Source organism: Lissotriton vulgaris, chromosome 1_1 (assembly GCF_964263255.1).
Source record: "Lissotriton vulgaris chromosome 1_1, aLisVul1.2, whole genome shotgun sequence".
NCBI lineage: Eukaryota > Metazoa > Chordata > Amphibia > Caudata > Salamandridae > Lissotriton > Lissotriton vulgaris.
Window position 1 is genome coordinate 766,084,192 of NC_141685.1, and position 26,640 is coordinate 766,110,831.

Here is a 26,640-nt window from a genome sequence, read left to right on the forward strand (position 1 = left end):
GTATATCTGCGGGCAGGGAAAGAGATTAAACCTCCATTTATAGAGGGTGTAAACAATTTGAAAGCTCCCACCCGCTGACAGCTCCCACCAAGCAAAAGCAGAAAGCTATGTCCCAGGGTGGGCATCCTGAGACACAGCAGGAGCTGGTCCTGGGGGATAGGTGGTTCGCAGGACCATATAAAGTTCCAGCAGTGGGCCGTGGGGCTCCCCCCTCCTTTGATCTGCATGGGTCGTTCCTATGGAGGTGGTGGTCCTTGGGGACGCATATGGCATGGAAGGGGGGAAACACAGCCCCCTCCCCTTTTAACATGTTATTGTGGCCCTGGGGAGGGGATGTTCCCCAGGGCACACAGCGTCAGTGCACCCCGCATTCTTGTTGAAGTAGCCCTGTGGAAGTGGTGGTAACAACCCAAGGCCCCCTCCATTAATTAACCTTCAGATAAGTAGGAATTTATCATGTGAAAGAGAAATGGCCTCCTATAATTTACTGTCTTATTTAAGTTGCTGGAAATGTTTAAAGAAAGCCTCAGTTTAATTCTTCGCTTTAGAAAGAATAGTAATCACACTCATTTTAAAAATGTATTACCATATTATGATAATGTTTCTTGCTAATATGGCTAATGTTCTGTGTTTATTTAAAAATAAACTTTTTCTTAAAAGGAAAGTTAGGAGATGAAGTTATATTAAATAAGATGTTGAATATGTTGTGGGAAGGATTTTCCCAGCCTGATGAATGATGTGGGCAGACAACGGAGGGGTGGAAGTGTCCTTTTGGAGAATGCTGGATTCCAGTTGGATGCAGAATGAAAATCACACCACATGCTTTGTAACATTATTTTTTTATAAAAACGAGTTCCAAGTTTAGGAGTTTGAGAACCCTTGCAGAGACCTTTGCGTGAAACAGACTCAGACATGTTTGGAGACAGGAGGCTGCAGAGGAGTTTCAGACTTCAATGCAGAACTGAAGGGAACAGAGCAGATGTGATTGCAGATGCAGGGATGGAGATGACAGACCTTGATGGAAAGCAGAACAGAAGCAGATGAAGGCAGATTAGATGCAGGTTTTGTTCCATTCTGACTTTTATTAAAATCCCCAAGATTTTGCTTTGACTAACTGGCATTGCCAAGGTTTATTTGCTCTATGCTTTATTTTCCCTTATGGAAGATTCTGAAATTATTAATTATTGATTTAGCTTCCTGCTAATCTCACTCTTGCTTCAATTTATCTGACTCTTCTGACTGACATCATTTGTGTCTCATTTTCTTAGAATAGGGATTCTTTCCTTTATGGATTGTGCTGTATTCAATTTATGATATGCACTATGATAACTTTATATTTCTATTATCAATTCTGTAACCTGATTGATACCTGACTAATGAATGAAGAGTCAGGGAATAATAAATATGAATTAGAAAACAAATCCATGGAAAACGAATGGCAGCTCTCATTATTGACTAAGATGTTTATTTGCACTTGATTATTTGCCCATGTTTATAAAGGAGCTCTTTTGGTCAAAATATGGTGGGAAAGATTCATCAGGTTAAGCAGAAACAAGGGTAATGGCAATTAAAGGTAATGGTGCCATATTTTCTAAATTTTCCAAACAGATATTAACCTGAGATTTCCACATTATCAATAACAACATGCAATGAACAAAGAGTTGACTCCATATGAGGCGAGCCTTGCTTTCAAAACAAGAATGGAAGTAGGTACTGGGGGTGAAGAGACCTTGTGAATAGACAGAAGGCATGTGAGAGGACTTATACTGCCTGATAACTAAGGGTGCCAAAGCAGGAAAATGGCATCAAAATGTCGTATTTTCCAGTTTCTATAGAAAAACTAAAATTTCTTTCTATGGTGTTTTATCAGTTTTAATCAGTTTTACCTGAAAACCAGAATCCCTATTTTTATCCTAATACATGGTTACGGAATCACTCTTTCAGCAAACTACTTAGATCATTAGTATCTTGCTCTTTATTGTCCACTGCAGATCAGAAGAATGGGAGCAAAATCTTGTACATTCACTGCATTAGTCTTTGCAACCCCGTACCTGCCAAACTAAGGGCCTCATTAGGATGGCGGTGTGACCGCCACCGACAGCCTGTCAATGGTGGTCTCACCGCCATCCTAAGGAAGTTTCCTGCCTGCTTCATTAATATGGAGGGCAGGTTGTTGGCGGTCAGAAAGACTGATCTCCTCACATCCGACAGGCTCCTTGAGCCCACATGTGCCGTGGAGGGGCTTGTAGTCCTTACAATGGTGTCACTACCTGCCAGGCACCTTCGTAGGGATTACGATGTACCTTTCTGCCCACCTTTTCATCATGGCTAACCCACCATGAAAAGGCAGGCGGAAAGGGACTTTGGGGGCTCATAGCAGATCTCCCTTACCCTTGGCCCTCAGACATGGGCCCTGGTGCGCCCCTACACATCCTTACACTATGTGGCAGGCCCCGCATTGTGCCTGTCACGTGATGCAGAGATATGTGAAGTGACCAGCAGCACCCGCCGCAATGCAAAAGATAAGCATTGCAACCGCCGTGGTGGAAGTTGCATTATAATGCCTATGTCAAGACTGCCGACAGCCTCTCGGTCCTGTTTCCATTAGTGTGGTCAGCAGACGAAAGTCCATCTGCCATTCTTAATCAGTCCCTAAGTATTTGGATTTGTACGAGACTAGATTTAATTAGCTCTAGCCCTATATGGGTGAAAGTGTGCCCAATATCTTGAGAATACATCCTGTTTCAAGTTTCTGATTGTTCCTTTTAAACAATTTATAAAAAATGTGATTGTTCCTCTTTTACAATAAATGTTTACAGTGAATGATGTGTTCCAGAAAATTGCACATAATTACAAAAAAGATTTCCAACTATTTATACTGTACAACAAGCAACAACTAGTCCAATCCTGTGTCAACAGCATAAACTTAGATGGATTGAAACCCAAACTAACAGCCGATGTAAAGTAACTCCTAATCACCCTTAAAACTGATTTCATCCTCAAGGAGCTCACTAAAAATACACTAATTAATGGATGTCGGGCCATATTATCAAGCAAGGGCGATACAATATCGCCGCTTTTATCGGCAGGAAACTGCCGCTAAAGCGGCGATGATGGGCTTGATAATATGCCCTTGTGAATTCCAATAGAAGCCCAAGTTCTGGTGTTAACCTGGGCTTCTATGGGAATTCACAAGGGTATATTATCAAGCCCATTATCGCCGATTTAGCGGCAGTTTCCTGCTGATAAAAGCGGCGATAATGTATCGCCCTTGCTTGATAATATGGCCCTCCATTCCTTAGAACAGAACAAGAAATTAAACTGATTCATGGTAACTGCACTCAAGATCGGTATTAGGAGGTCTTTTCTAAACAATGTTTTTTTGTTTTAATGTTTTAAAGAGTTATATATATATATATATAGCGCAAACTTGACCCGAATCGGTTATCAGAGCGCTTTACATAGCACCAGTTACGGACATGAAGACACGTTAATTTTTGTTTGGCACGGGAGATTAGGTGATTTGCCCAGAATCACAGGATGTTCAGCGTCTTGCCGAGACTTGAACCCAGTTCCCCAGATTCGAGATCGACCGACCTAGCCCACCTTCTTTTAAATTTATGCTTTGAGAAATTTGCTAAAAGTATGCCTTCTTGCCAAAGTAAATACTGTTAATATGCAACAAAACATAACTATCAATGTTATAAATCTCCACTTTTATGTTTATTTCTTCTGGTAAAGCTCTCTGATCTCAGACCAATGTGGTCCTTATTAAGAAAATATGAGAAAATACCTAAATAAATAATACAACATTTGTTTGGTTTGCTCTTTGCATGAAAGATTCCTGTCCCTTGACGCAGGTTACATGTTAAAGAGAAACATTGGTGGCAAGGTTCATATTACATCCAAACCTTCTTTTACCTTAGCAGACACATGACTGAGCTCAGTAGCAATATCTGCTCCACTGTTGCCGATCCCAATCACGAGTACCCTCTTCCCTTTGAATCCATCTGGGTACTTGTATTCTCGGCTGTGGAAGCATTTGCCCTTGAATCTTTCAATCCCTGCAGCAGCAAAAAAGAGAAACATTAGAAAAAGCACCAGGAAATCATAGCCCATGCACTTGTGTGTTATCAATTTCATTTGTTATTATGATATTCCAAATACTTCATGTATTCATACATTTTATTGTAAAAACTTAAGATAGAATTCCAAAAATAATGCTACCTATGAGCTTTGGAATTCAAACGGATCACTGACATAATATCGAATACAAAAATATAGACTTACCAAAATATCGATGACAAAATATAGAATGCAAAAATATCGAATTCCTATCTACAAACAGGTAAGTACAAAAATATTGAATCAGAAATATTGTTGTGAAACATATAGTTAGTCAAAATATTGAATTTTTTTAAATGCCTTAAAAGTAATTTAAAATTAATGAAATAATAAATATAATTAACTAAAACATACTTGAAAATACTTAAATAACCTTAAAATTATTAAATAATGAATTTAAGTTATACAAAAAACATAGAATTTTATTTTTTATATATATATATATATATATATATATATATATATATATATATATATATATATATATATATATATATATATATATATATATATATATTAATGTAAAATAAAAGAAAATATACACTATTTTTACCGTAGGATGGCGGGAGGGTAAAATTTACTATTACCACTCCATGAGTGCAACAGTAGGGAAATCTTTGGATAGCGTAGGGGTAAAAATTACTATTCCCACTCCAGAGAGTGCAAGAGTTGGAAAAGCGTTGAATAGCGGGAGGGTCACCCACAAGCGTCTGTGTTTGGTGTCATCAGCGGGAAGCGAGGGGAACCTGCTCAAATCCGACATGAATGCAAGGGCTTCACATCGAGCAAAACGACAGAAATGCTGTTTAAATTATGAATAACAAGAACGAAAAACAATTATAGGTGCATTATGGAACATGGAGTTCCCGCTGCTTTCGTTCTTGTTCCCTATTGGAGGAACTGCCGCTTTGAACAGATTGAAGCCCTGCCAATAAGGTGATCAGAAGTATGATCAGATGTATGTCAAATTGGGGGCTGAGCAGAGGACTGACTAGAGGCTTGGCACTGAAGAAGGTGTATTTAACCAAAATGCATTTGCCGAAATAAAGCCATCAAGTTGACTTGTCCCGAAGTGCTCCGTGTGTTTACTGTGCTAGCGAGGCAGGAAGGTTTCACCCACCTGATGGAGGCACCCGCTGCTGTGTTCGAACGACCGGTGAATGGAGTTGTGGAGATATATATATATATATATATATATATATATATATACACATATATATATATATATATATATTAATGTAAAATAAAAGAAAATATACACTATTTTTACTGTAGGATGGCGGGAGGGTCAAATTTACTATTACCACTCCATGAGTGCAACAGTAGGGAAATCTTTGGATAGCGTAGGGGTAAAAATTACTATTCCCACTCCAGAGAGTGCAAGAGTTGGAAAAGCGTTGAATAGCGGGAGGGTAAAAACTACTATTCCCACTCCAGAGTGCAACAGTAGGGAAAGTGTTGGATAGCGTACAGGTAAAAATTACTATTCCCACTCCAGAGAGTGCAACAGTAGAGAAAGCGTTGGATAGTGAAGAGGTAAAAATTACTATTCCCACTCCAGAGAGTGCAACAGTAGAGAAAGCGTTGGATAGCGAAGAGGTAAAAATTACTATTTCCACTCCAGAGAGTGCAACAGTAGGGAAAGCGTTGGATAGCGTAGGGGTAAAAATTACTATTCCCACTCCAGAAAGTGCAATAGTAGGGAAAGCATTGGATAGCGGGAGGGTAAAATTTACTATTCCCATCCCAGAGTGCAACAGTAGGGAAAGCGTTGGATAGCGTAGAGGCAAAAATAACTATTCCCACCCCAGAGAGTGCAACAGTAGAGAAAGCGTTGGATAGCAAAGAGGTAAAAATTACTATTTCCACTCCAGAGAGTGCAACAGTAGGGAAAGCGTTGGATAGCGTAGGGGTAAAAATTACTAATCCCACTCCAGAGAGTGCAACAGTAGGGAAAGCGTTGGATAGCGCAGGGGTAAAAATTACTATTCCCACTCCAGAGAGTGCAACAGTAGGGAAAGCATTGGATAGCATAGGGGTAAAAAATACTATTCCCAATCCAGGGAGTGCAACAGTAGGGAAAGCGTTGGATAGCGTAGGAGTAAAAATTACTATTCTCACTCCAGAGAGTGCAATAGTAGCGAAAGTGTTGGATAGAGGGAGCATAAAAATTGCTATTCCTACTCCAGTGAGTGCAACAGGAGAGGAGGCGTTGGATAGCGTAGAGGTAAAAATTACTATTCCCACTCCAGAGAGTGCAACAGTAGGGAAAGCATTGGATAGCGTAGGGGCAACAATTACTATTCCCACTCTAGAGGGAGCAACAGTACGGAAAGCGTTTGATAGCGTAGAGGTAAAAATTACTATTAGCACTCCAGAGAGTGCAACAGTAGGGAAGGCATTGGATAGCGCAGGGGTAAAAATTACTATTCCCACTCCAGAGAATGCAACAGTAGGGAAAGCGTTGGCTAGCATAGGGGTAAAAAATACTATTCTCACTCCAGAGTGTGCAAAAGTAGTGAAAGCATTGGATAGTGTAGGGGTAAAAATTACTATTCCCATTCCAGAGAGTGCAACAGTAGGGAAAGCGTTGGATAGCGGGAGGGTAAAAATTACTATTCCAACTCCAGAGAGTGCAACCGCAGGGAAAGCGATGGATAGCGTAGGGGTAAAAATTACTATTCCCACTCCAGAGAGTGCAACAGTAGGGAAAGCTTTGGATAGCCTAGGGGTAAAAATTACTATTCCCCCTCTAGTGAGTTTAACAGTAGGGAAAGTAATGATTTAAAACATTTTTAAAAATAAATGAAATAGCAATACCAATAAAAAATGAATTACAATTAATTAGCAATTTAGTAGTATGTAATAATTATTTAATTAGAAATACAAATAAATATTAGTTATTAAAATTAATTACCTATTCATAATTAATTAACAACAAATTAATTTTCATTAACAAAAACGAATTAATAATAAAATTAATACCAATTAATAATTAATTAACAGTACATTAATTATCAATACACATAAAGTATTTTTCATATGTAATTAATTACAAGTAAACTACTTCCCACCCTATTCTCCTATAAACCCACAATCCCCTACAGAAAATAAATTAATACGATTATCGTAATTATCAATTAATCAATTAATAAAAATGAATCACCAATTAAAAATTAATTAACAATAAATTCAAAATGAATACCAATAAATAAATACAAATATTTAATTAATTACAATTAAATTACTTCCCACGCTATTCCCCTATAAACCCACAACCCACTACAGAACTAAAACGCAAAATTAAATAAAAAATAATTAGTAATTTCTAAAAATTAATATTTAATTTAATATAATTAAATTACTTCCCACCCTATTCCCCTATAAACCCACAACCCGCTACAGAATTAAACTACGCAAAAATTAAATAACATAAAATTAATTACTTAAAATAAATTACAAAAACAATGTACACTTTTCACACATATACTAACATACAAAACCGTTTAAAAAAATGTGATATTATTAAACATTCAATATATTTTAATACCTATATTACATACTTCGATATTTTGACTTTCTATATTTTGAAAATCGATATTATATTACTTACCTTCAAATCGATATTTTTCACCACTATATTGTGTCCATTCAATATTTTGTCCTTTCTATATTTTTGTATTCAATATTATGTCTAGTTACCATTCAAACACATTAGTTCATCAGCACCAACCCTTTTGTGTACCTAGCAATCTGCCAGGGGCTGAAAAAATGGGTTACAATTTTTGATAGTCATCATTAAGGTCCCCACAGCTCCTTTATCACCCGCTGCATCATCAGTGTTTGATGAGCAAAATAGATGTTGCAGAGGATAGTCCGTGGTGTGGGTCAGCTCGGGACAGGGCATTGTAAGTGTTGCTCAATCAATCAGTCTGGAGGTTCTTGTAAAGCGCTGCTTATCAACCCAGAGGATATCCAGGTACTGAGGTTCTGAATGCCTTAGTCCTAAACCCATGTCTTGAGCCCCTTCCTGAAGTCAGTGAGCAAAGGGGAGGTTTGAAGATGGAGAGGGAGATTTGTCCAGGATTTGGCAGCGAAGTAGGAAAAGGAGAGACCTCTGCTGCTTGCCAATGGATGTGATGGGGGATATGTGCCAGGGTGAGGGAGGTGGAGTGAAGCTCCCTGGTAAGTCGGTGGAACGGCAGGAGGTGGTTGATGTAGGTGGGTCTGATGTTGCTTTGAAGGCGTAAGTCCGAAACTTGAAGTGGCATCTCTTGTGGACGTGAAGCCAGTGGAGGGTTCTGAGGTGTGAGGTGGTACTGGTTCTTTTGGGGAGGCTGAGGAAGAGCCTGGCTGTGGTGTTATGAATGGTCTGTTGGTGTTTGACGAGCTGTTTGGTGGTTCCTGCATGGAGTGCATTGTCATAGTCAAGACAACTGGAGACGAGGGCTCAGATTACTTAAGGGGTAATATTTATTCATTCCTCCAAGTCATGGTCTACTCATTACATTGCTGACAATATGAGCTTCTGCCTCTGCTGAGTATAGATTTCACCTATATTATTACAGTTATAATTGTCTCCTATGAATACGGCTACCACAAAACTTCCTGTCTCATGACCCATAAAGGAGGGGCCATCATTACCAAAGAAACCAAAAAATAACGAAAAGATTTTTACTCAAGTTATATAAGATAGACATTTACCAGTAATTCTCCTTGAGGAAGGGAGGTAAGACAGTCAGAACTGTGTCGAGGAAGACTTTCCCCCAGATTCATCAAACCCCAAATCTGCGATTTCTAAATTGTGAGAAATACTGAATCGCAATTTAGAAATCGCAGAATGGGATTCATGATGAACAGCGAGTAAAAAAAGCGAATCCCAATCGGCCGCAATTGCCAATTGCGATTTCCCCAAAATCACAGAATCAGCCGCTTTCCGTGTTGAAATTGCGATCTCGCAATTACCGAAATCGCAAATTGCGATCTCTCAATTAGCGAGATCTAAATTTGCGGGAAGTCACATTGATGACATCACATCCAGGAAGCAGGCAGTTCCCACCCTCATTCTGCATACTGAGCCTGAAGTGGAAGCAGCACTGTCCAGAGCTCCATTCCAGACCACCTCCAGCTCAAAATCAGGAGATACCCCACTGCAGAAAATGTCCCAGGAAGCAGCAGGGGGCAGTTCCTCAGGAAGGAAACGAAAAATAAAGTTTTCTGAGCAAGGATTGGAATACCTCATTGAGGGAGTGAGCAAAGACCATGACCGGCTCTTTAGGAAGGACTCAAGGAGGGTGCCTGAGGCGGACAAAAGAAGGATTTGGCTGCGCATCCGCTCCAAAGTAAATACTGTGGGAGTGACGAAGCGCTCTATGGATGATTTAAAGAAGAAGTGGTATGACCGCAGAGGGCGTGCCAAGGAGAGGTTTGCAGAGAGGCTGGGGGAGTGTGTTGCAACAGGAGGAGGAGAGCCCACTGTACCACGTGGAGGACACCTGAATCCTGAGGCATGGGTGGGGGTGACCCGGCTGGACTCCTCCAGACTCACCCAAGAATCCCAAGGTAAGTGCCATGCGACTGCGACCCTGTCCCCTAACAATGGCCATGACCCCAGAGCTACCCATTAGAAACCCCAGTCATGCAGTTCATGTACACCAGAAAAGCCCTATTGCATTGTGGGACATGTAGTTTGAACACAATTTCCATCTAGCCCCATACAGCCAGACCGGTACAGTGAGAGTCAATCCTACAGCCAGTCAGGGAATGCTAGCCTGCATGCATGTAGCAACCTTACATGTGCAAGATACATGTCATTAATCAACGTCCACTTTACATCACAGGTGGCGCTGAAGAACCCAGCACTGATAGTGAGGCCCTGAACATAGATGACAATCCTGAGGACACCAAGCAATGTTGGACAGCTGTCTGACAGAATGGAGAGGATGACCGCTGCAGTGGAGGCAAACACCGAGGCCATGTTGACCCAGCGGGACATCAACCGGCGGCGCCACCGCCAGCTGCTGACCCGCCTGCCTGCGTACACACGGTCTAACCACATAATAGGGAATGCCACATCCCAACTCTCACGACGCTCGTTGGCCATGCAAATTCAAATGGTGCAATGCTGCCAGGATGTCGGTAGGGCACTGAAGCAAGTCACCACTGCAGTGCAGGGTCTGCAGTCGACTGGCCATGGCCAGACAGGTGTGGGTGATGACACAAGTGAGGCCAATTCAAGCCACAGCAGCCAATCGTTGCCACTGGTGACAGTACCCCGCTGCAGCACCAGGCCCACTGCTGCTTCACGGGCAAATGCTGAGGAAGAGGTGGAAAGGCGAGTTGGAGGGTCCACCCGGAGGCGCCATTGACAATTCATTTTCTACCATGCAGGGCCATGCTGATGACGCAAGCATGCCCTCCTCACATGTTATGTTATGTTATTTAGTGATTTATAAAGCGCACGGCTACTCGAGCAGAGTGTCCCGGCGCTGTACAGATCTGTAGAAAGAGACAAAGCAGAGACTAATCACACTAAAGGCTGAAAAGCCAGGTCTTAAGGCTTTTCCTAAAGGACAAGAGATTGTCCGCTTTCCTCAGTGAGAGGGGGAGCTTATTCCAGAGTTGCGGAGCACAGGCTCTGTAAGAACGACCTCCAATGCGCGAGTGCTTTATGGATGGAACGACAGCTAGAGCTTGAGTGGCTGAACGTAGCGATCTAGCAGGATGGTAGAACTGAACATGTTTCCTGAGATAGACTGCACCAGTACCGTGTAAGGATTTAAAGGTCAAGGTCAGAGTCTTGAAGATGATACGTTTCCTTACCGGGAGCCAGTGCAGTGACTCAAGGAGGGACGAGGTGTGAAATCTGCGGCTTAGGCCGAAAATGGCCCTTGCGGCAGAATTTTGAACAGTCTGTAAGCGAGATAGGAGGTACTCTGGAAGACCTAAATAGAGCACGTTGGCGTAGTCGAGCCTGGAACCAATCATTGCTTGTACAGTAGTTCTCCTATGAGCCTGTGACAGTAGAGGGAGGAATTTCCTGAGTATACGTAGTAAGCCAAAGCATTGGCCGACTAGGGCAAGAATCTGGGGTTTGAAGGTAAGACCATTGTCAAATTTGACACCCAGATTCTTGGCGATCGCCGTAGGGGAAGAAGGAGGGTGCATATCTGCCGGCCACCAGGATTTTCATTGGATATCAGGGGAGCATCCAAAAAAAGAGAATTTCAGACTTGTCTGAATTACATTTAAGCTGGTTCAGCTGAAAACAGGAGAAGACCGCCTCCAAACAGCTTTTGATAGAGTCACCTGCGAAATCGGAGTTCTTATCGCAGGTGAAGAGCAGCTGCGTATCATCCGCATAGGACACAATACGCGCGCCAAGGGACTCCACTAGTTCAGCCAAAGGGGAAAGGTAAATGTTAAATAAAGTGGGACTTAAAACTGATCCCTGTGGCACTCCCACATCAAGAGATGGAACTGTTGCTGAAAAAGGTGGTGACCAGATCATTTGTTGGCGCTCGGAAAGGAAGGACTTAATCCAATTGAACACCGTCCCTCTAATTCCGATCTCATGGAGTCTAAAAAGGAGCCGGTTGTGAGGGACGGTGTCAAAGGCCGCTGAGAGATCAAGTAATACCAGCATAGCCTTCCCTCCACGATCTGTCACCTTTATAGCCTCAGCTACCTCCAGTAGTGCTGTTTCCGTACTGAGGTTAGACTGAAAACCTGACTGCGTCTGATGCAAAATATCATGGGCTTCTAAGAAATTAGATAGGGTGGCGTGAACATGTTTTTCTGCGAGTTTGGCAAGGGCAGGAAGCAAAGATATTGGCCTATAATTGGAGTGTTCTAGAGGGTTCAGATTAGATTTTTTTATAAGAGGGATGACATGGGCCTTTTTCCAGGCCTTTGGGACCTCGCCCGAGATAAAGGAGGCATTAAGAAGAGGATTAATCAAAGGATTCAGAACAGGGGCCACTTTGGAAAGAATTTTAGCGGGCCACGGGTCAGAGGGAGAGCCCGATTTCAATTTTTGTAGCAGGACAAGTGAAGCCTCCAATGACAGAGGAGGAAAATCGGACAGAATATTGGTGCTCTGCGGAGTGCTCATGGTAGATGAAAGGGGGCCAAGATCAATGACAGAGGCAGTGGACGGAAAAGATGCCTGGATGTTAAGAATTTTAAAGCTGGCCAGCTGATTGACCCAGAGTTCAGAGGGAGAAAATTTAAGGTTTGAAGCAGGGGGGGAGGTGAATTCCCTAACGATTTTGAAAATTTCCTTGCTGATGTTGCAGGCTGAGTCAATTCTTTTAGCAAAGAAAGCTTTTTTCGCCAATGTAATTTCTTTGTGATAGATCTTAGTAAGATTTTTAAAGTTTATTTTCAGGGGGGCATCATAATTTTCTCGCCACAATCGTTCGGCTTTCTTGCAATTTTTCCTGATCATATGAAGTTCGGTGGTAAACCAGGGGGCTGAGATACGTTGAGATGTTAAAGATCTGGCAGAGATGGGCGCCAGTTCCTCAAAGCGTAGAGTAAGCCACGACTGAAAACTAGAGAGGTCATGCTCGAGGTTGCCGGTCAGTTGACAGGGATGGAGTGCCAAAGACTGCTCCAGCATATTGGTGGTGACATGATGGAAAGGGCGGGAAACCGTAGGTTGAGTGCCATTTTCAGTGCAGGTGGATTTAGAAAGACTCACGATATCAAAGTTTAACAGGAAGTGGTCTGACCACGTCACAGGGAGTGGAGGGTGAGATTGAATAGACAAAGAGGAGAAAACTTGGTCTAACAAATGACCTTTATTATGAGTAGCAGTAGAAAAATATGGTAGGAGATCAAACGTGTTAGTAACATCCCTTAGTTTGACAGAGTCACTAGACTCAGGTTCGTCCATATGGATGTTGAAATCTCCAAGAAGAAGAAGATGCTTGTATTTCATAGCAAGAGGGGATAAAGTCTGATGAAGTTTGTCACAGAAAGAGCCCAAATGGCCTGGTGGACGATAGACCAAAAGGCCGGCACAGGAGTGGTGTGGGGAAAAGGATAGGCAGAAGCCAAGTGAATCAACCCCTGGAATGTTATCAGTTGCAAGTACAGAGCAGGTGTATCGCTTGTCTACTACTATAGCCACTCCTCCTCCTCTTCCCAGCTCTCGGTCTTTCCTAACTATATAATAGTTAGGGGGGAGGGCATTGGAGATATCAGGACTGGAGGAGTCGCATAGCCAGGTCTCCGTGAGAAAGAGGCATGACGGCTTCAGATCTGAGAGTAGGTTGAAGAGATCAAGGGCATGTTTACCAAGAGACCGAGTATTTAAAAGCATGCAAGGATGCATGTGGGCCTTCGCAGATACATGGGGTTGTATGACTCAATACGGCTCTCATGTCACTGTAGGAAACAATGCCACATTATTGTGAAGAAAACAATAATATATTTTCAATACCAGTTCATCTGACTCATGTCATTATTTCAATTGTCATGCATGAGTGAAGTGTCGGGTGAGGGGAGTGGGTGCACTAGAAACAGTTCATTGTGATGTGGTTGCGGCGCCTGTGTCCTTCAGCAGGATTATCCCCGCGTGCATGATGCACATGTGCAGGTTGGCGGTTGTCCCCTTCCGACTCACTGCCAGAGATCACTACAGGTATCCTGCGCTTGGTAGCAATGTTGTGGAGTATTGCACACACGGCCACAATGCGGCAACAGACCTCAGGCTCGTATTTGAGGGCCCCACCAGTCTTGTGAAGTATGCAGAATCGACTCTTCAGAAGGCCAAATGTCCTCTCTAAACAATTTCTTGTGCGTATGTGTGCAGCTTTGTAACGCTGTTGCTGTGGTGTGGCAGGGTTGAGGTATGGGGTGAGGAGGTCAACTGAATAGAAACAATAACTACCCTGTCAGGGTTAGTTTAAAGGTCCCAACAGGGATCCTTACGATCAGGAGGAAGGTGACCAAATTTACGTATCAGAGCAGACAATACATCACACAGATTCAATACACCTTTTTTATGAAAATAGAGATAATTTATTTGTTATTTATTAAGTTTGAGTTCATATAGTGAATCCATATAGATGCTTTAGAAAAAATATACATACATTGATTTAGAATCTTGCATAATGCATATCATAATTGGAGTTTAAGCAGAATGCATTCTTTCACGTCCCACACACTCCCACAGTCATTCACTAAAAATACACTCACTCTCAATCTCACTCACTACAATAATAATACAATCACACACATAATATCATAAAGGTACATTAGGGCCTGCAGGTGACAAATCTTGTGGCTGCTAGGACTGAGGTAACAGCATGGAGGCAAGACAATGTGGACAAGGTGATTTAGCAAAAACTACACTTGAAGCCATCCATGTGGATCAGGGTGAGGAGGTACTTACGGAGACCGTAGGCGCTGTCACCTGAATGAAAGGAGCAGAGGGTGAGTGCCTGTTATGCGCAGTTACATGGTCACAATGTAGGATTTGGTGGCATGTGTACTTACCTAGTAGGTGTCCTTCGCCAAAGTCTCCCCGGGCAGTCTTGTGTGCATGCCGCTGTGCCGGAATATGAAGAAGTCATGTGTGCTCCCTGGGTATTGTGCCACTATGTCCGTGATGATTGTCTTAGCGTTGCACACCATCTGGATATTCAGGGAGTGGTAGGACTTGCGGTTCCGTTACATGTTTTCTGTTTGTGCAGGTGGGCAGATGTGGATGTGGGTACAGTCAATGCATCCTATTACATGTTGGAATTGCGCAATGTTGTAAAACTGAAGCTTGGTTTGATTCAAGTCCTGTTGGGTGGTCGGGAATGTGATGTAGTGGTGTAGCCGGGTCAGCATTGCCTCCAGGAAACTCCTTAGGCAGTGGGACATGGTGGTCTAGGAGATCCCCCTGCAACAGCAACTACCCCCTGGAAGCTTCCAGAGGCCAGGAGGTGCAGGCTGCACAAAACCTGGACATGGGTGGGCACGGTATTGGTCCTCCTTGTTGGGTGTTGCATCAGGGGGTCTAGGTCACGAATCAGCTCAGTGATCATTGCCCCATTCAGGCGGTACTTGGAGTAGATTTGCTCCGCAGTGTGGCCGAAAAGGGAGATCTGTTGGCAGAATATTCACTCCTGGATTCTGCGTCTGTTCCTTGCTGCAGCCTGGAGCCTGCGCCGCCTGACCACCATGTAGAGTCCCCGCATTGTGAGAGTCCTCATGCTCCTACTGTGTCTCCTTAAGTGTGTTTGGTCAGGCCTGCACCTGTGGCTAGATTTTTTTTTCATTTCAATTTCTTCATGGTTATCACCTTGTTGGACCTAGAGTTGTCAGGTCACCTGGGGTAGCCTGGCCTAGGGTAAGACAGTCACTAAATAGAGGCACATGTGTAAAGGTTGCACACCACCCAGCGGTAACTCAATGCAATTCCACTCAAAAATTACACTACACCTTAATTTTTTATAAAAGTAGAAAAAGCTTTATATTTTCTCTTGTTGTCAGTTACTTATTTTCTTAGGTTCATTTTTTGTTTCAAAGTCACTTTTACAATACAAATTAAGGGTCACACTTCTTTATCATGTAAACTCTTCCTCTCCTCCTGACTTAGCTTATTACTGTACTTTTGATGTTATATTAAACATTCACTTCAGTTGAAAATCTTCAGGCTTATACACTTAAATTGGCACCTTGGCACCCAAAGGGTGACACTCCCTCCCTTAGAACAGGTGACTATTTTTAGGGTTCCAATGGACAGGTTCAGTGCACAACACAGCTTATTTGTACAGCCTAAATACTTTTGGTCAAGCAAGCCCAGAGCTACTTTCCCTCCTCCCGCCTCTGAAAGTGAATACAGATCTTTAGCATAATTCCCACTCTTGGCGGCACACAGGGGTTAAAGTAAACGTCACTGGGCAGTTGCCCTCTTTATTCACACTGTTTCCTCACTTTGCAGGGTCAATAGACCTTAGTCTCAATCTCCTCTCCTTCAGTTTCTCAGTTAACCAAATACTGGCTGACTTTGGAGCACCACCCCTCCTTGGTGTCACACGGGGTTGCCCAGTGAATTAACAGCCCCTCCCTTCTCCACCTTACTTGGGACCAGAAGCGGTAACCACAGCAGCCAGGGCTTCTCTCTTTAAGTCGATGCCTCTTTCACAGGCCAGACCTCATGCCCAGCAGCCCCACAACTAAGGAAGGCCTCCTCGAGGCACCAGAGGCCTGGAATTGCCACTCGCGTCCACTCTCTCCACACGAGTGGTCGCGCTTCTTCTCAGACACGATGGGCGGTGTCCCCGCGGGCGCCGCCTCCCTCGCTGCCTCCTACGCAGCCCACCTCATCTCTTGGTAGCCGTGCCTTCACACAGGCGCCACGGAGCAGTGTCTCCGCTGGGCGCCGCTGCACACGCTTTCTCCTGCGCTTCCCACCTCACTCCTTGGGCAGCCGCGCTAGAGAGCAGGCGCAAAGGATCAGTGTCTCCGCCCGGCACCGCCTATTCACGAACTCCGCGCCTCGGGGCTTGCGCGAGAGACGGTGTCTCCCGCCTCAGCTGGCGCTATTCACAACACTTCTCCAGGGGCGATGTACCTCCTCAGACCCGTGCGGGGTCCCAGGGGCTCCTCCTCAACTACAGCTCCTCAGGGCCCCTCGTGGATTCGCGCTGCGCTACTCACAAGGCTGGTAAGTCAGTCTTTTGGAGCCTTATCAAGGGGGGTTAGAGGAATGTTCAGGAAGGACCAGAGGGGGGGCCAGCAGGAGCTTGAAGGGCCACTTCCCTCAGGGGTAATGAACCACACCGGGGCTCAGTCAAAGGGACTCAGGGGGGAGCGTCCTCAAGTGGTAAGTGTCAGCCTTAAAGGTAACTAATTACTAATTGTGCGTCACCCTCCCCAGGTCACAGCCTCACTCCTCGGGTTCTATGGTCATCACAACATGGCCGCCCACACACCAGCATTTTTATAGGCTGACCTCAAAAGGTCCAGAAGGGACCGGAAGGTTCTAGAAGAATCCTATTGTGCTCTATGGACCCAGTCCCAGTGGTGGCAGTTGTGGCAGTTAATAGCCACCATTTTGTATGTCAGAAAAAATCCTGTCAGGAAAGCGCCTAGGCCTCAGGTGAAAAATCATGAGGGCACTCTGATTTAAAAGGGAAATAAAAAGGTGAAACATTTTGGGGAAAGGGCCAAGTCTCACACTCCTGGTTTGGTTCTCCTTAAATTGCGCGTCGCAAATAGTGATTTTCATATTTTTCGCAATTTGTGATTTTTCATGAATTGCGTTAGCGATTATTTAGCGAGTTTGCAAAATATTTCGCAGAATCCATGGATTCTCGCTATTTTCGAATTGCTATAGGGGTTCCTCCTGGATTCTGCGAATTATTTTGCGATTTCGCAATTTTTTTTTGCGAATTCACAATTTTGTACTTTTTTCAATCATGAGTTGCTTTTCTTTGGATTGCGATCGCACTAGCTAATTCACAGCTATTGCGATCGCAATTTTGGATGATGAATCCGGCTGTATATCTTAGAGAAATAAGGATTACCAGTAAGTAATCCAAGCATTCACTTCCTTGTCCGACTTCCTCGCTACAGTTCTGACAATACAAGCATATACCAAAGCTGAGTAAAAAGTGTCAACTGAATATGTAACAAAATTTGGAGGATTTCTTGAATGATATTCAACCCTTTCCATAAATTATTATACTGTAGATATTTATTGCTGGTATATGCAAAAATACTTAATAAAGAGAGCTGAAAAAATTGTGTTCTTTTCTTAAACAAGACTGACAGAGGTGTACCTAGTTCATGTTGAATCATTTTCAACAGTTATGAACAGCTGGATATTGCACTGAGAGACCCATAATAAATCGCCATTTGCTAGTAAAGATAACATTTGTGGCAGAAAATAAAAAACATTTCCATTTCAAATAGATAATTTGTGGTAAGTCTTTGCTAGATCTACATTGTCATTAACTTCTGTTACAGAGTAGTGTACATTTCTGATGGATACTTGTAACTGCAGAACTCATCACCTTTTGAATCCTCCTGGTCATAAGACTGGATTAGAAAATATTTCCGCAGTTGCCTACAAATGCCATCAGGTGGTTCAATCAGACTCTGTGGTGGCTCTGTCCCTTCTTCGGAAGTGTAGACATAGAGTCTACACCCTCAAACCCCATGCACTGATGTGATAGCTTTTTTTTACTCACCCATCTATATCGATCCAGAGTTCCGCTGCCAATATTTTTGCTGTGTACTGATTTTGCCGCTTTTCACTATATTCACAACATGAGAATGGATGTCTCTCCATGAAACCACGAGGATTAAGCCATGCTTGTAGGAAACGGATATTGGTACTGGACACACACATCTCTGTTGGATGCCTTAGCCCCAAACATAACTCGAAGGCCTGCAAGTGCACCCTCGTGGATCAGGAGGCCATCATGAAAATAAAAACAAGCACTAAAATGGAGCCAGTTCCATCCGAGGTCTCAGACCCTCTTCTGCTCCTGGTTCCATTTGCCGCATTCAAATAAGTTAAAGGCAAAGTTGAAAGACAAGTCTTGACACAAGCACAGCCATCTTTGAAGTTAGCAGGTTGTTTCCTAGCCATTAGATCAGGGGTCTCCAAACCGGTCCTGGAGGGCCGGATCCATGCCAGATTTTTCAAATTGCTACATCATGTATCTCAATGGGGATATCCAAAAAATCTGGCATGGATCCGGCCCTCCAGGACTGGTTTGGAGACCCCTGCACTAGATACAAAATAGGCACTAACCTCCTGGTTGTCGAAGCAGAGTTAAAGCTCGCCAAGGGTGTGAATAGTGTTTTAATGCTGAGAATCTCATTTTAACTACCTACATACTCTATTTTTGCATTTTTTTAAATTTTAGACTGCTGTTTAATTGAATTTACGGGGCCATTCTATTTACTGCTGCTGTTAACCTGTGTTTGCACTGATTCGGAGGGAGTCGGACAAAAAGCGGGTCAGCCATCTTCGAAGTTAGTGGGCTAGTTGTTTCCTAGCTGCTAGATACAGAAGAGGCACGCTGACAGCCGCATGCAGCGGGCGCGCCGCTAGCGCGCCAAAGGCACACCTAGGGCAAGCCCAGCTGCAACCGACCGTCCCCCTGGTCCTTCTACTCTTCTACTTCATGAACTACATGATAGAGGAGCTTTTGAGGTTGGACCCAGGTTGGGGAACATCGAAGTGCCCAATATTCCCACTTAAAGCCACTCTCAAAGAAATGGCAAGTACTTGTCCTAACTGCTGTCTGCCTCTCCCCCTTATTATGGATCGCTCTGCTACTTGTCACTATAATAGGTCAGGAGGAACTAAAAATCTAGAAGATCCACCTCCCTTAAGATGTTTATTACTGAATGTTAGATCTCTGATTGAACACAGCACAGAATGTGCACTGCTTATCGAGGAGCACAATATAAAGCTGGCCTTTATAACGGAGACCTGGTCTGATAAAGCTTCAGGACCCGACTTTGCCAAAGCTACTCCCCCAGGCTTTCACTGTTATACGCAGGACAGACCACATAGTGGGGGGGAGGATTAGCAGTTATATACCATGATTCTCGGGAGCCAATCTTCTATACAGCTTCTAACTTGACCTGCGAAGCACTCTCATTCAGCCTCCGCATCTCATATCATAGCACAATCAAGGGGATCATCCTTTACAGACCCCCTGGGGGTGCTGGGGGACTTCAACTTTCATCTGGAAGCTCTCATTTACCCTAACACTATCACACTGGGACAAGTGATGAGCGACGGGGAGCTTAGGCAGCTGGTAGAAGGCCCCACCCATGCTATAAAACATACGCTAGACGGGATCTACTGCAACAACCCTAATCTGGTTTGTACCGAGGTGCTTCTACTTTTGTGGACTGATCACAGCGCCGTTCAATTTGAATTGAGGGAGCCTAAAGGCCACCAACTCAAACCAGAGACCTTAAAAAGATAGAAAAAAGCCTGGAAAGATGTAAATAGCATAGAGCTAGAAGATTTACTTGAGGCAACCGCTCGTCCTCTCCCCCTAAGAGTGGACGAGGCGATCTCTGCCTATACGAATTGGATAGACGAGCCTGCAATAAACTATTAAGAAAGCAAAAACATGGATGCAAGTGACTAGAGTGGGCTTGTAGAAGAGGCTATAACAACACTGACAATGAGATGTACAAGTGAAGTTTCACCATTTATAAGGAATTATTGCTTAATACCAAAAAAAACGCCCTTCACCGAGCAAAATTCTCAGGCAATATTCTCCCCTAAAGAACTTTTTAAACAAGTGCTAAACTCTCCGCTTCCAACATCCCCAAAACCCGAGCAGCCCAGAACTCTGTGAAAATCTGGCCTCTTTCTTTCAGGAAAAGGTGGAAACAATATTCTCCTCATTTACACTCACCCATAAGGTGGACAAAGTGTGCCACCTAGGATGGTGTCTAGTAGACCCAAAGCAATATCTGCACTAGACAATTTTTCATTATTAGAGACACAAGACTCTATCAAACTTCTGGCCTCCATCCGATCCGGTTCTCCCAAGGACCCATGTCCGGCGTTTGTGATTAAACAAATCCCAGAGGTCATAGGATCAGCCCTTACCCCCTTGTGACATGCCATATTCAAATCAGGCCAATTTCTGAGAAACTGGAAAAAGGCCTCCATTCTTCCTCTGCTCAAAAATCAGACATTTGATCCCAAGGATCCGAACAATTATAGACCGATCTCTCGGCTACCAATACCATCAAAAAAGATTGAAAAACTCTATGAATGCCCAACTGAGTCCTTTTCTTTAAACCAATAATATACTCGGCCCAGCTCAATATGGGTTCAAAACTGAACACAGCATGGAGCTGGCCCTAATAAAATCTACAGAGGAAGTCACAGAGGCTTTGGATTGTGGAGGCAATGCAGTGCTGATCATGTTGGATCTTTCCACAGCTTTTTATACAGTCCATCCTAAAGTTTTGATGGACCAGCTGTCGGAAGCCAAGGTACAAGGCAATGCCTGGAACCCCTGCAATCTTTCCTCTCTACAGAACCCAAACAGTGGATTTAGACAACAACAGCTCCAACCCTTTTTCCATTCCATGTGGGGTGCCACAGGGCTCGTCCCTCAGCCCAACACTTTTTAATATTTACGTGCCAACGCTGGCGGCCCTGATAAGATCATTTGGTATCCAGCTGAGCTCCTATGTGGATGACACGTCAATAGTGTTGTCTCTGCGGGATGGGGAAGAGAGGGAAACAGGGATGAGACTTCATGAATGTATGAAAGCTATCTAAGGATGGATTTCCTCTAATTGCCTGAAACTCAATTCGGGCAAAACAGAGCTCATACATTTTGGGAACAATCCGCAGCTCTGGACCGCCAACTGGTAGCTGGAAGAATTGGGATCTTGCCCTGCACCGATCAAGAAAGCAAAGAATGTGGGGGTGATAGTGAACAACAGGCTTACCTTCGGGGACCACAAAAGTGGGGTGGTCTCTGCATGTTTCCATATTCTTAGAATTATACGGAAAATAAAGTTCCTTCTTCCAGAAGACAGCCTCAGGACAGTAGTCACTGCACTCATCATGTCACCGTTAGACTATTGCAATAGTCTTTATTTCAACATTAAAAAAAACACCTTAACAGGCTTCAAATTGTGCAGAATGCTGGGGCCAGACTGCTGACAGGGACACCAAACTTTTGTTTCGGTTAGGAAAGAGCTAAAACAACTACACTGGCTCCCTGTTAAACAAAGGGCACAATTCAAAGCCCTCTGTATGCTATATAATGCCCTTAAGGGCGCGAGTCCTGGCTTCCTAAGACAAAGATTTTAATGGTATGTCTCCAGAAGGACCCTTCAGCAGCATCAAGTAATTCAATCCAGATTCCAAGATTTGAGACAATATGTCACATATTTATTGGGCCATTATCAACTTGATAGCAGATTGAGTCCTTTCAGAGTCAATGCTATAGTTATTATAGACGATTCTGAGTCCCTCTGCCACACCTTTAGGCCCAAGGGACATGTCTGGGTCTTCAGTAGGACTTACTCCTCCATCATTAGCTGACCCAGTTCAACCTCAGCTTGTCCTCAGCACGGCACTGGCCTCAGCTCGAGAGGTGCCAGCTTCGGACTCTACCTTAATTCCGATATTGAAATTTCTGCTAGATCTCAACCTATGTCATGCTTGCCAGGGAAGTTCAGATGCTATTTGCCAAAGGTGCAATAAGATTTGTAGCTGCAGAGATATGCAGGATACTACTCCTGGTACTTCTTGGTCACCAAGATGTCAGGGGTTTGACCCTGTAACTGAATATCAGACTTCTGGATGCTTTGCCCAGGAAGGACAAGTTCAGAATCTGAGGTCCTGGCAGCCTGGGTTCCCAGCCAAACTGTGTGGCCTTGGACTTTGCAGGAATAATACTTTCTTGTAATCATCCCGCTGTCCTAAAAGCAATTGCTTCAGCTTTTTTGTAGGGCCAGAGCACTTCTACTACACCCATCTGCCCATCCACCCTATCTTGATACCCCGGGTGCTCACAAAAGTGATGTGAGTGGCTGCAGCTCATCTTCGCAGGCGGGAATACATGTATTTCAGTAGCTGAATGACTCATGCAGTCTTGGGCAGCTTAAAAACTATAGTTTTGATCATGTCCACCCTGGGGTTCTCCATCATTAAGCCATAATCCGAGTTTAGCTGGTGCAGAGGATTCCAGTTATATAGACCATAATGGACACTGTGACATTGAAAGCCTTGAAACCGTGCAACAAACCTGGGATATTCAGGCTATAATCCCAATGTTTTGAATCCCGGTCTTGGCTGGGATTGTTCTGTGGCTTCTTGGTCTTCTAGCCCTATGCATACTGCTGGTTTCAAGTATCCATTAGTAAAGGCAGACCCTAGAGTGGACCTTTACCTTCGAAGGACCAACACTGGGGTGCCTCTTGGACCACATTCACATATAGGAAGTGATAGCTCTAGACCTTCAGTGTGGATAGTGGATACCAACCTGACATGTAGTAGCCTATTCTGCCCGTCCCCTTTCAGAGCTCACAGGAGGGATGGTTGCTTCATTTCTAGGTTGGTGATGATCACCTGGATGAGGTTGAAATCGGAGGTCTCTGGTCTTCAGTGGAGCAGTGTCACCATATCAAGCTTCTGGTGCAATGCACCATCTGTTTGACCGTCAAGACCTTTCTACCTGCTCTCAGGAGCAATTCAGTCCAGGTCCTGATGGATAACGTGACTGTGATGGTCCACTGCAGCAAGCGGAGTGGAGTGGGTACTGTGCCTTCTATCTAGAGGCAGGATATCACTGATAGTTCCCTGAATGTTAGGGAAGATGAACTGGTCAGGTATCATCATGATGACCTCAAGTGGCAGCTGCTACTGGGGGTGGCTCAGGGTGTATATGTGCAGTAGGACATGTTCTCCGTACATTTGCTTACTACTGCTGAGAGGACGCTCAATATTCAGCATTGTGTGCTTTATATTTTCCTCATGGAGGATCTGTAAGAGATATATTCCCCTTCAGTGGGAATCCAGGCTTCTTTGCGCATTTCCTTCTCTGCCGCTGATTTCACAGGTCCTGAGGAACTGGGTCCAGCTCATCTTGATAGCTCTGGGTTGGGCTTAGATAGTGTAGTATCCATTTACGTTCGATCTGAACACATTTGATTTCCACTTTGACTGCCTCTTCAAGATGACCTGCTATCAAATCAAAAATCTTTATTTCGGTACATTTAGTACCATAAAAGATGCATCAAAAGCACAACATATACATTAAAATTCATATATTTAAACATAATTGGCTTAATTAAAATAACGAACGAGGTAAAAATAGATGACAAATGTTCCGGAAAGCAATTTGAGGGCGATTATCAGTACATTTAAAATTTCTATAAATAATTAGAAATTAAAAAGGCATAAAATTTACCGGTGAAATCGTGACAATCCAACATCAAATAATAATTGGAGCGGATTTATAAATATTCTATCAATTCGTTAAAACCATATGACATGGAGCAATTCCTGCAAACAAAATGTAAGAACAGGGTCAAACTGTCTGATGTTCTTTTGGTTGCTTTGTCTCTTGCATGACAATGTTTTGCTGCGGGCACAGTTAAAGGTTACTAACCTTCCCTTCCATCTTTGCACGTCACCCATTGTGATTTGTTGTATTCTCCCTGCTCCATTTGTCATTCAGCAGTTGGACCGTAATCTGTTTCTTAATATTTTGATGTGTATGCTGTGTGCAGGTCTTGTTTGTTCAGTTGCCGTATAGCACCTTTTGCCCTGGCAATCTGGTATATCAGACTCTGGCATAATTTCTTCCGGTAGATGCTGGCGCCCTTTCATGTGGGACAGACCATTACGATTCCTTATTTTTCTCTCCACCAAACCTCTCTAGTAGGATCTAAGGCTACACTGGTGGATCCTAAGCAGGTCTTCAAGCTCATTCCAGTGGCTTGGAAGCTGTGACTCTTGTCCTGGCTAAAGGGTTCTACTGTTACTAAGTCTGCTGAGCTGCTACATGGCCACCTGTCCATGCCTTCATATGGGCCCTACTGTAGCCACTTCCAGGTCTGCAGGGAGAGTAATGTTGTCTGCTCGGTTCTGCCAGGCTTCCTGGTGTGAAGTCCACTTCTCACTTGTCACGTTTGGGAAGGGACTCAGTTAGTATTCATTCAAATGGTGAGGAATCTGCAACTAGAAGTGTGAAGAAGAAAATCAAGTTACTGCCCTTTGGTATAGATCTTTATAATGGATGTTCTAGCTTACAGGGATTTCTCACCATCAGCCCACCTTCCCTTTCTGGGGCAGGGGGCTTTTTGGCAGGTTATCAGGTTCCTTGTTAGCAAGGCCATATTTTTGACACCCTGATTTGTCAGTTACTCCAAATCTGGGAGCATGACTTTCGAAGGAGGGGTGGACCCGCCATGGAGTCTGATGGTGCCTCCTCTTGATGCACAGAAGATAATGCAGAATGTTTTCCGGATCCAGTCTGATACTTGCATGGAGAATGCACAAGAAAGAGCATTACCAAAGGTATGTAACTTGTTCATCTGGGCTCAAACATCACACATTCCCCTAATGCCACTTATTTTATAGTAATTCATGAAGGAACATGGTTGTGTACTCGGGGTCATGCTAGTTGCTTCATGTCCGTCATGAGCACATCACATTTATCTTTGCATCCTAAGATCCTTTGTAATGGAAAAGCAAATTAGCAAGTACTAAAAATGAAAACAATGAAAAACCAGGGCTGGATAATATACTCTTTATATAAAACAACTTGAATGCTCTGCCTTGTATAATGTGAAGTTTATGTGATATTGCTGGATTAAAAGTAATGTGAGATCGTTACACATAATATGGCAAACTTTCAAACGGATACTTTCTTTCGAGACAGCAGGCTACTTTTTTTGGCACAGTAGCCGCTTACTTATATTGTGACACAGAACGTAGAAGAACAAGAGGTGATGTCTGTGCACATTGGACACAGTCAGCACGCCCTGACGAAGTTCCTTTGAACGAAACGCGTTGGCTGCCCAATGAAAATTGAATAAAGAAGTGTTAAAAAAGCAAAACAACCATTGATGGACACTCTTTATTGATTCCATTTATATTTGTGTTAATGACCTTTGGTAGTGCAACCCACAGTGGGTGGAATTTTCGTTGTTTTTTCAACAAACAGTTGCCTCTTGGGAACAACAGGGGCGGTGGTAGTGCACACCATAAGAGCTAACAGCTCTGTATTCACCATACAACTGAGATGGGTGGGCCTAAGGCCAGTAGAGAGGTGCGGCACACTCAAATTCCTTTTTGATGTGAAGAGTTGAGTTGTTCAAAAGTTGGGTTATACAGATAATATGATAATTAGGCTTATTGGTAGTTTTAAACCCTGACCAATACCACCTCTCTCTGGACACAGAGAGAGGTGGGATTGGGCTCTCTGTTCCCAATATTGTTCCCATTACATTTCAGCGCTGCAACATTTAGCTACACATACCTATAAATAAATATCCTTTTGAATTTAAACACAAAGGGCTCTTGCAGTGGGTTTTGCTGCTTTTTATAAATGAAGTATCAATAGAATGCTTTTATTTGAAATGACATTGAAGCAAATCTTCTGTCTGACCTTCATTACAGACGTACTCATCGTACAACCTTCCTGGCTTTTTCAAAGTTAAACATTAAGTACTTGTGGAACATGCTTTTTACTTGCCAAGGTATGCTAGAGTAATTGAGTTCTATAGTGTCCTTTAGACCATTCCTCTAACTTGTATTTAGTCTCTTTCCCGACCAGAGTTAGCTTCTCTTCTCAGTGGAGTATTTTTTCACAAATGTGTTGGGTCATTGATAATTTATTCGACCGTTGAATTATTATTTATCAAGTCCTCTCATAAAGGATGTAAATATGCATATCACATGTACTAAGATGCTTCAACTAGAATAAATCATTACTGTATACTAGTGTGAACAGGTTATATCTCTAGAATTTAAATGAATAAGCATGTGGTAGCGTC

General features: G+C 43.3%; 1 protein-coding gene across 2 annotated transcripts in view; it reads right to left on the minus strand.

The window, feature by feature from the left end:
• The window catches only part of LOC147747793 (flavin-containing monooxygenase 1-like), a 534,466-nt gene that overhangs the window by 177,348 nt on the left and 330,478 nt on the right, over window positions 1-26,640 (minus strand). For both annotated transcript variants that reach the window (XM_086955881.1, XM_086955892.1), the window contains one exon: window positions 3,922-4,064. In XM_086955881.1, the coding sequence (XP_086812007.1) occupies window positions 3,922-4,064 (143 nt within the window). The remainder of the gene's footprint in view (window positions 1-3,921; window positions 4,065-26,640) is intronic.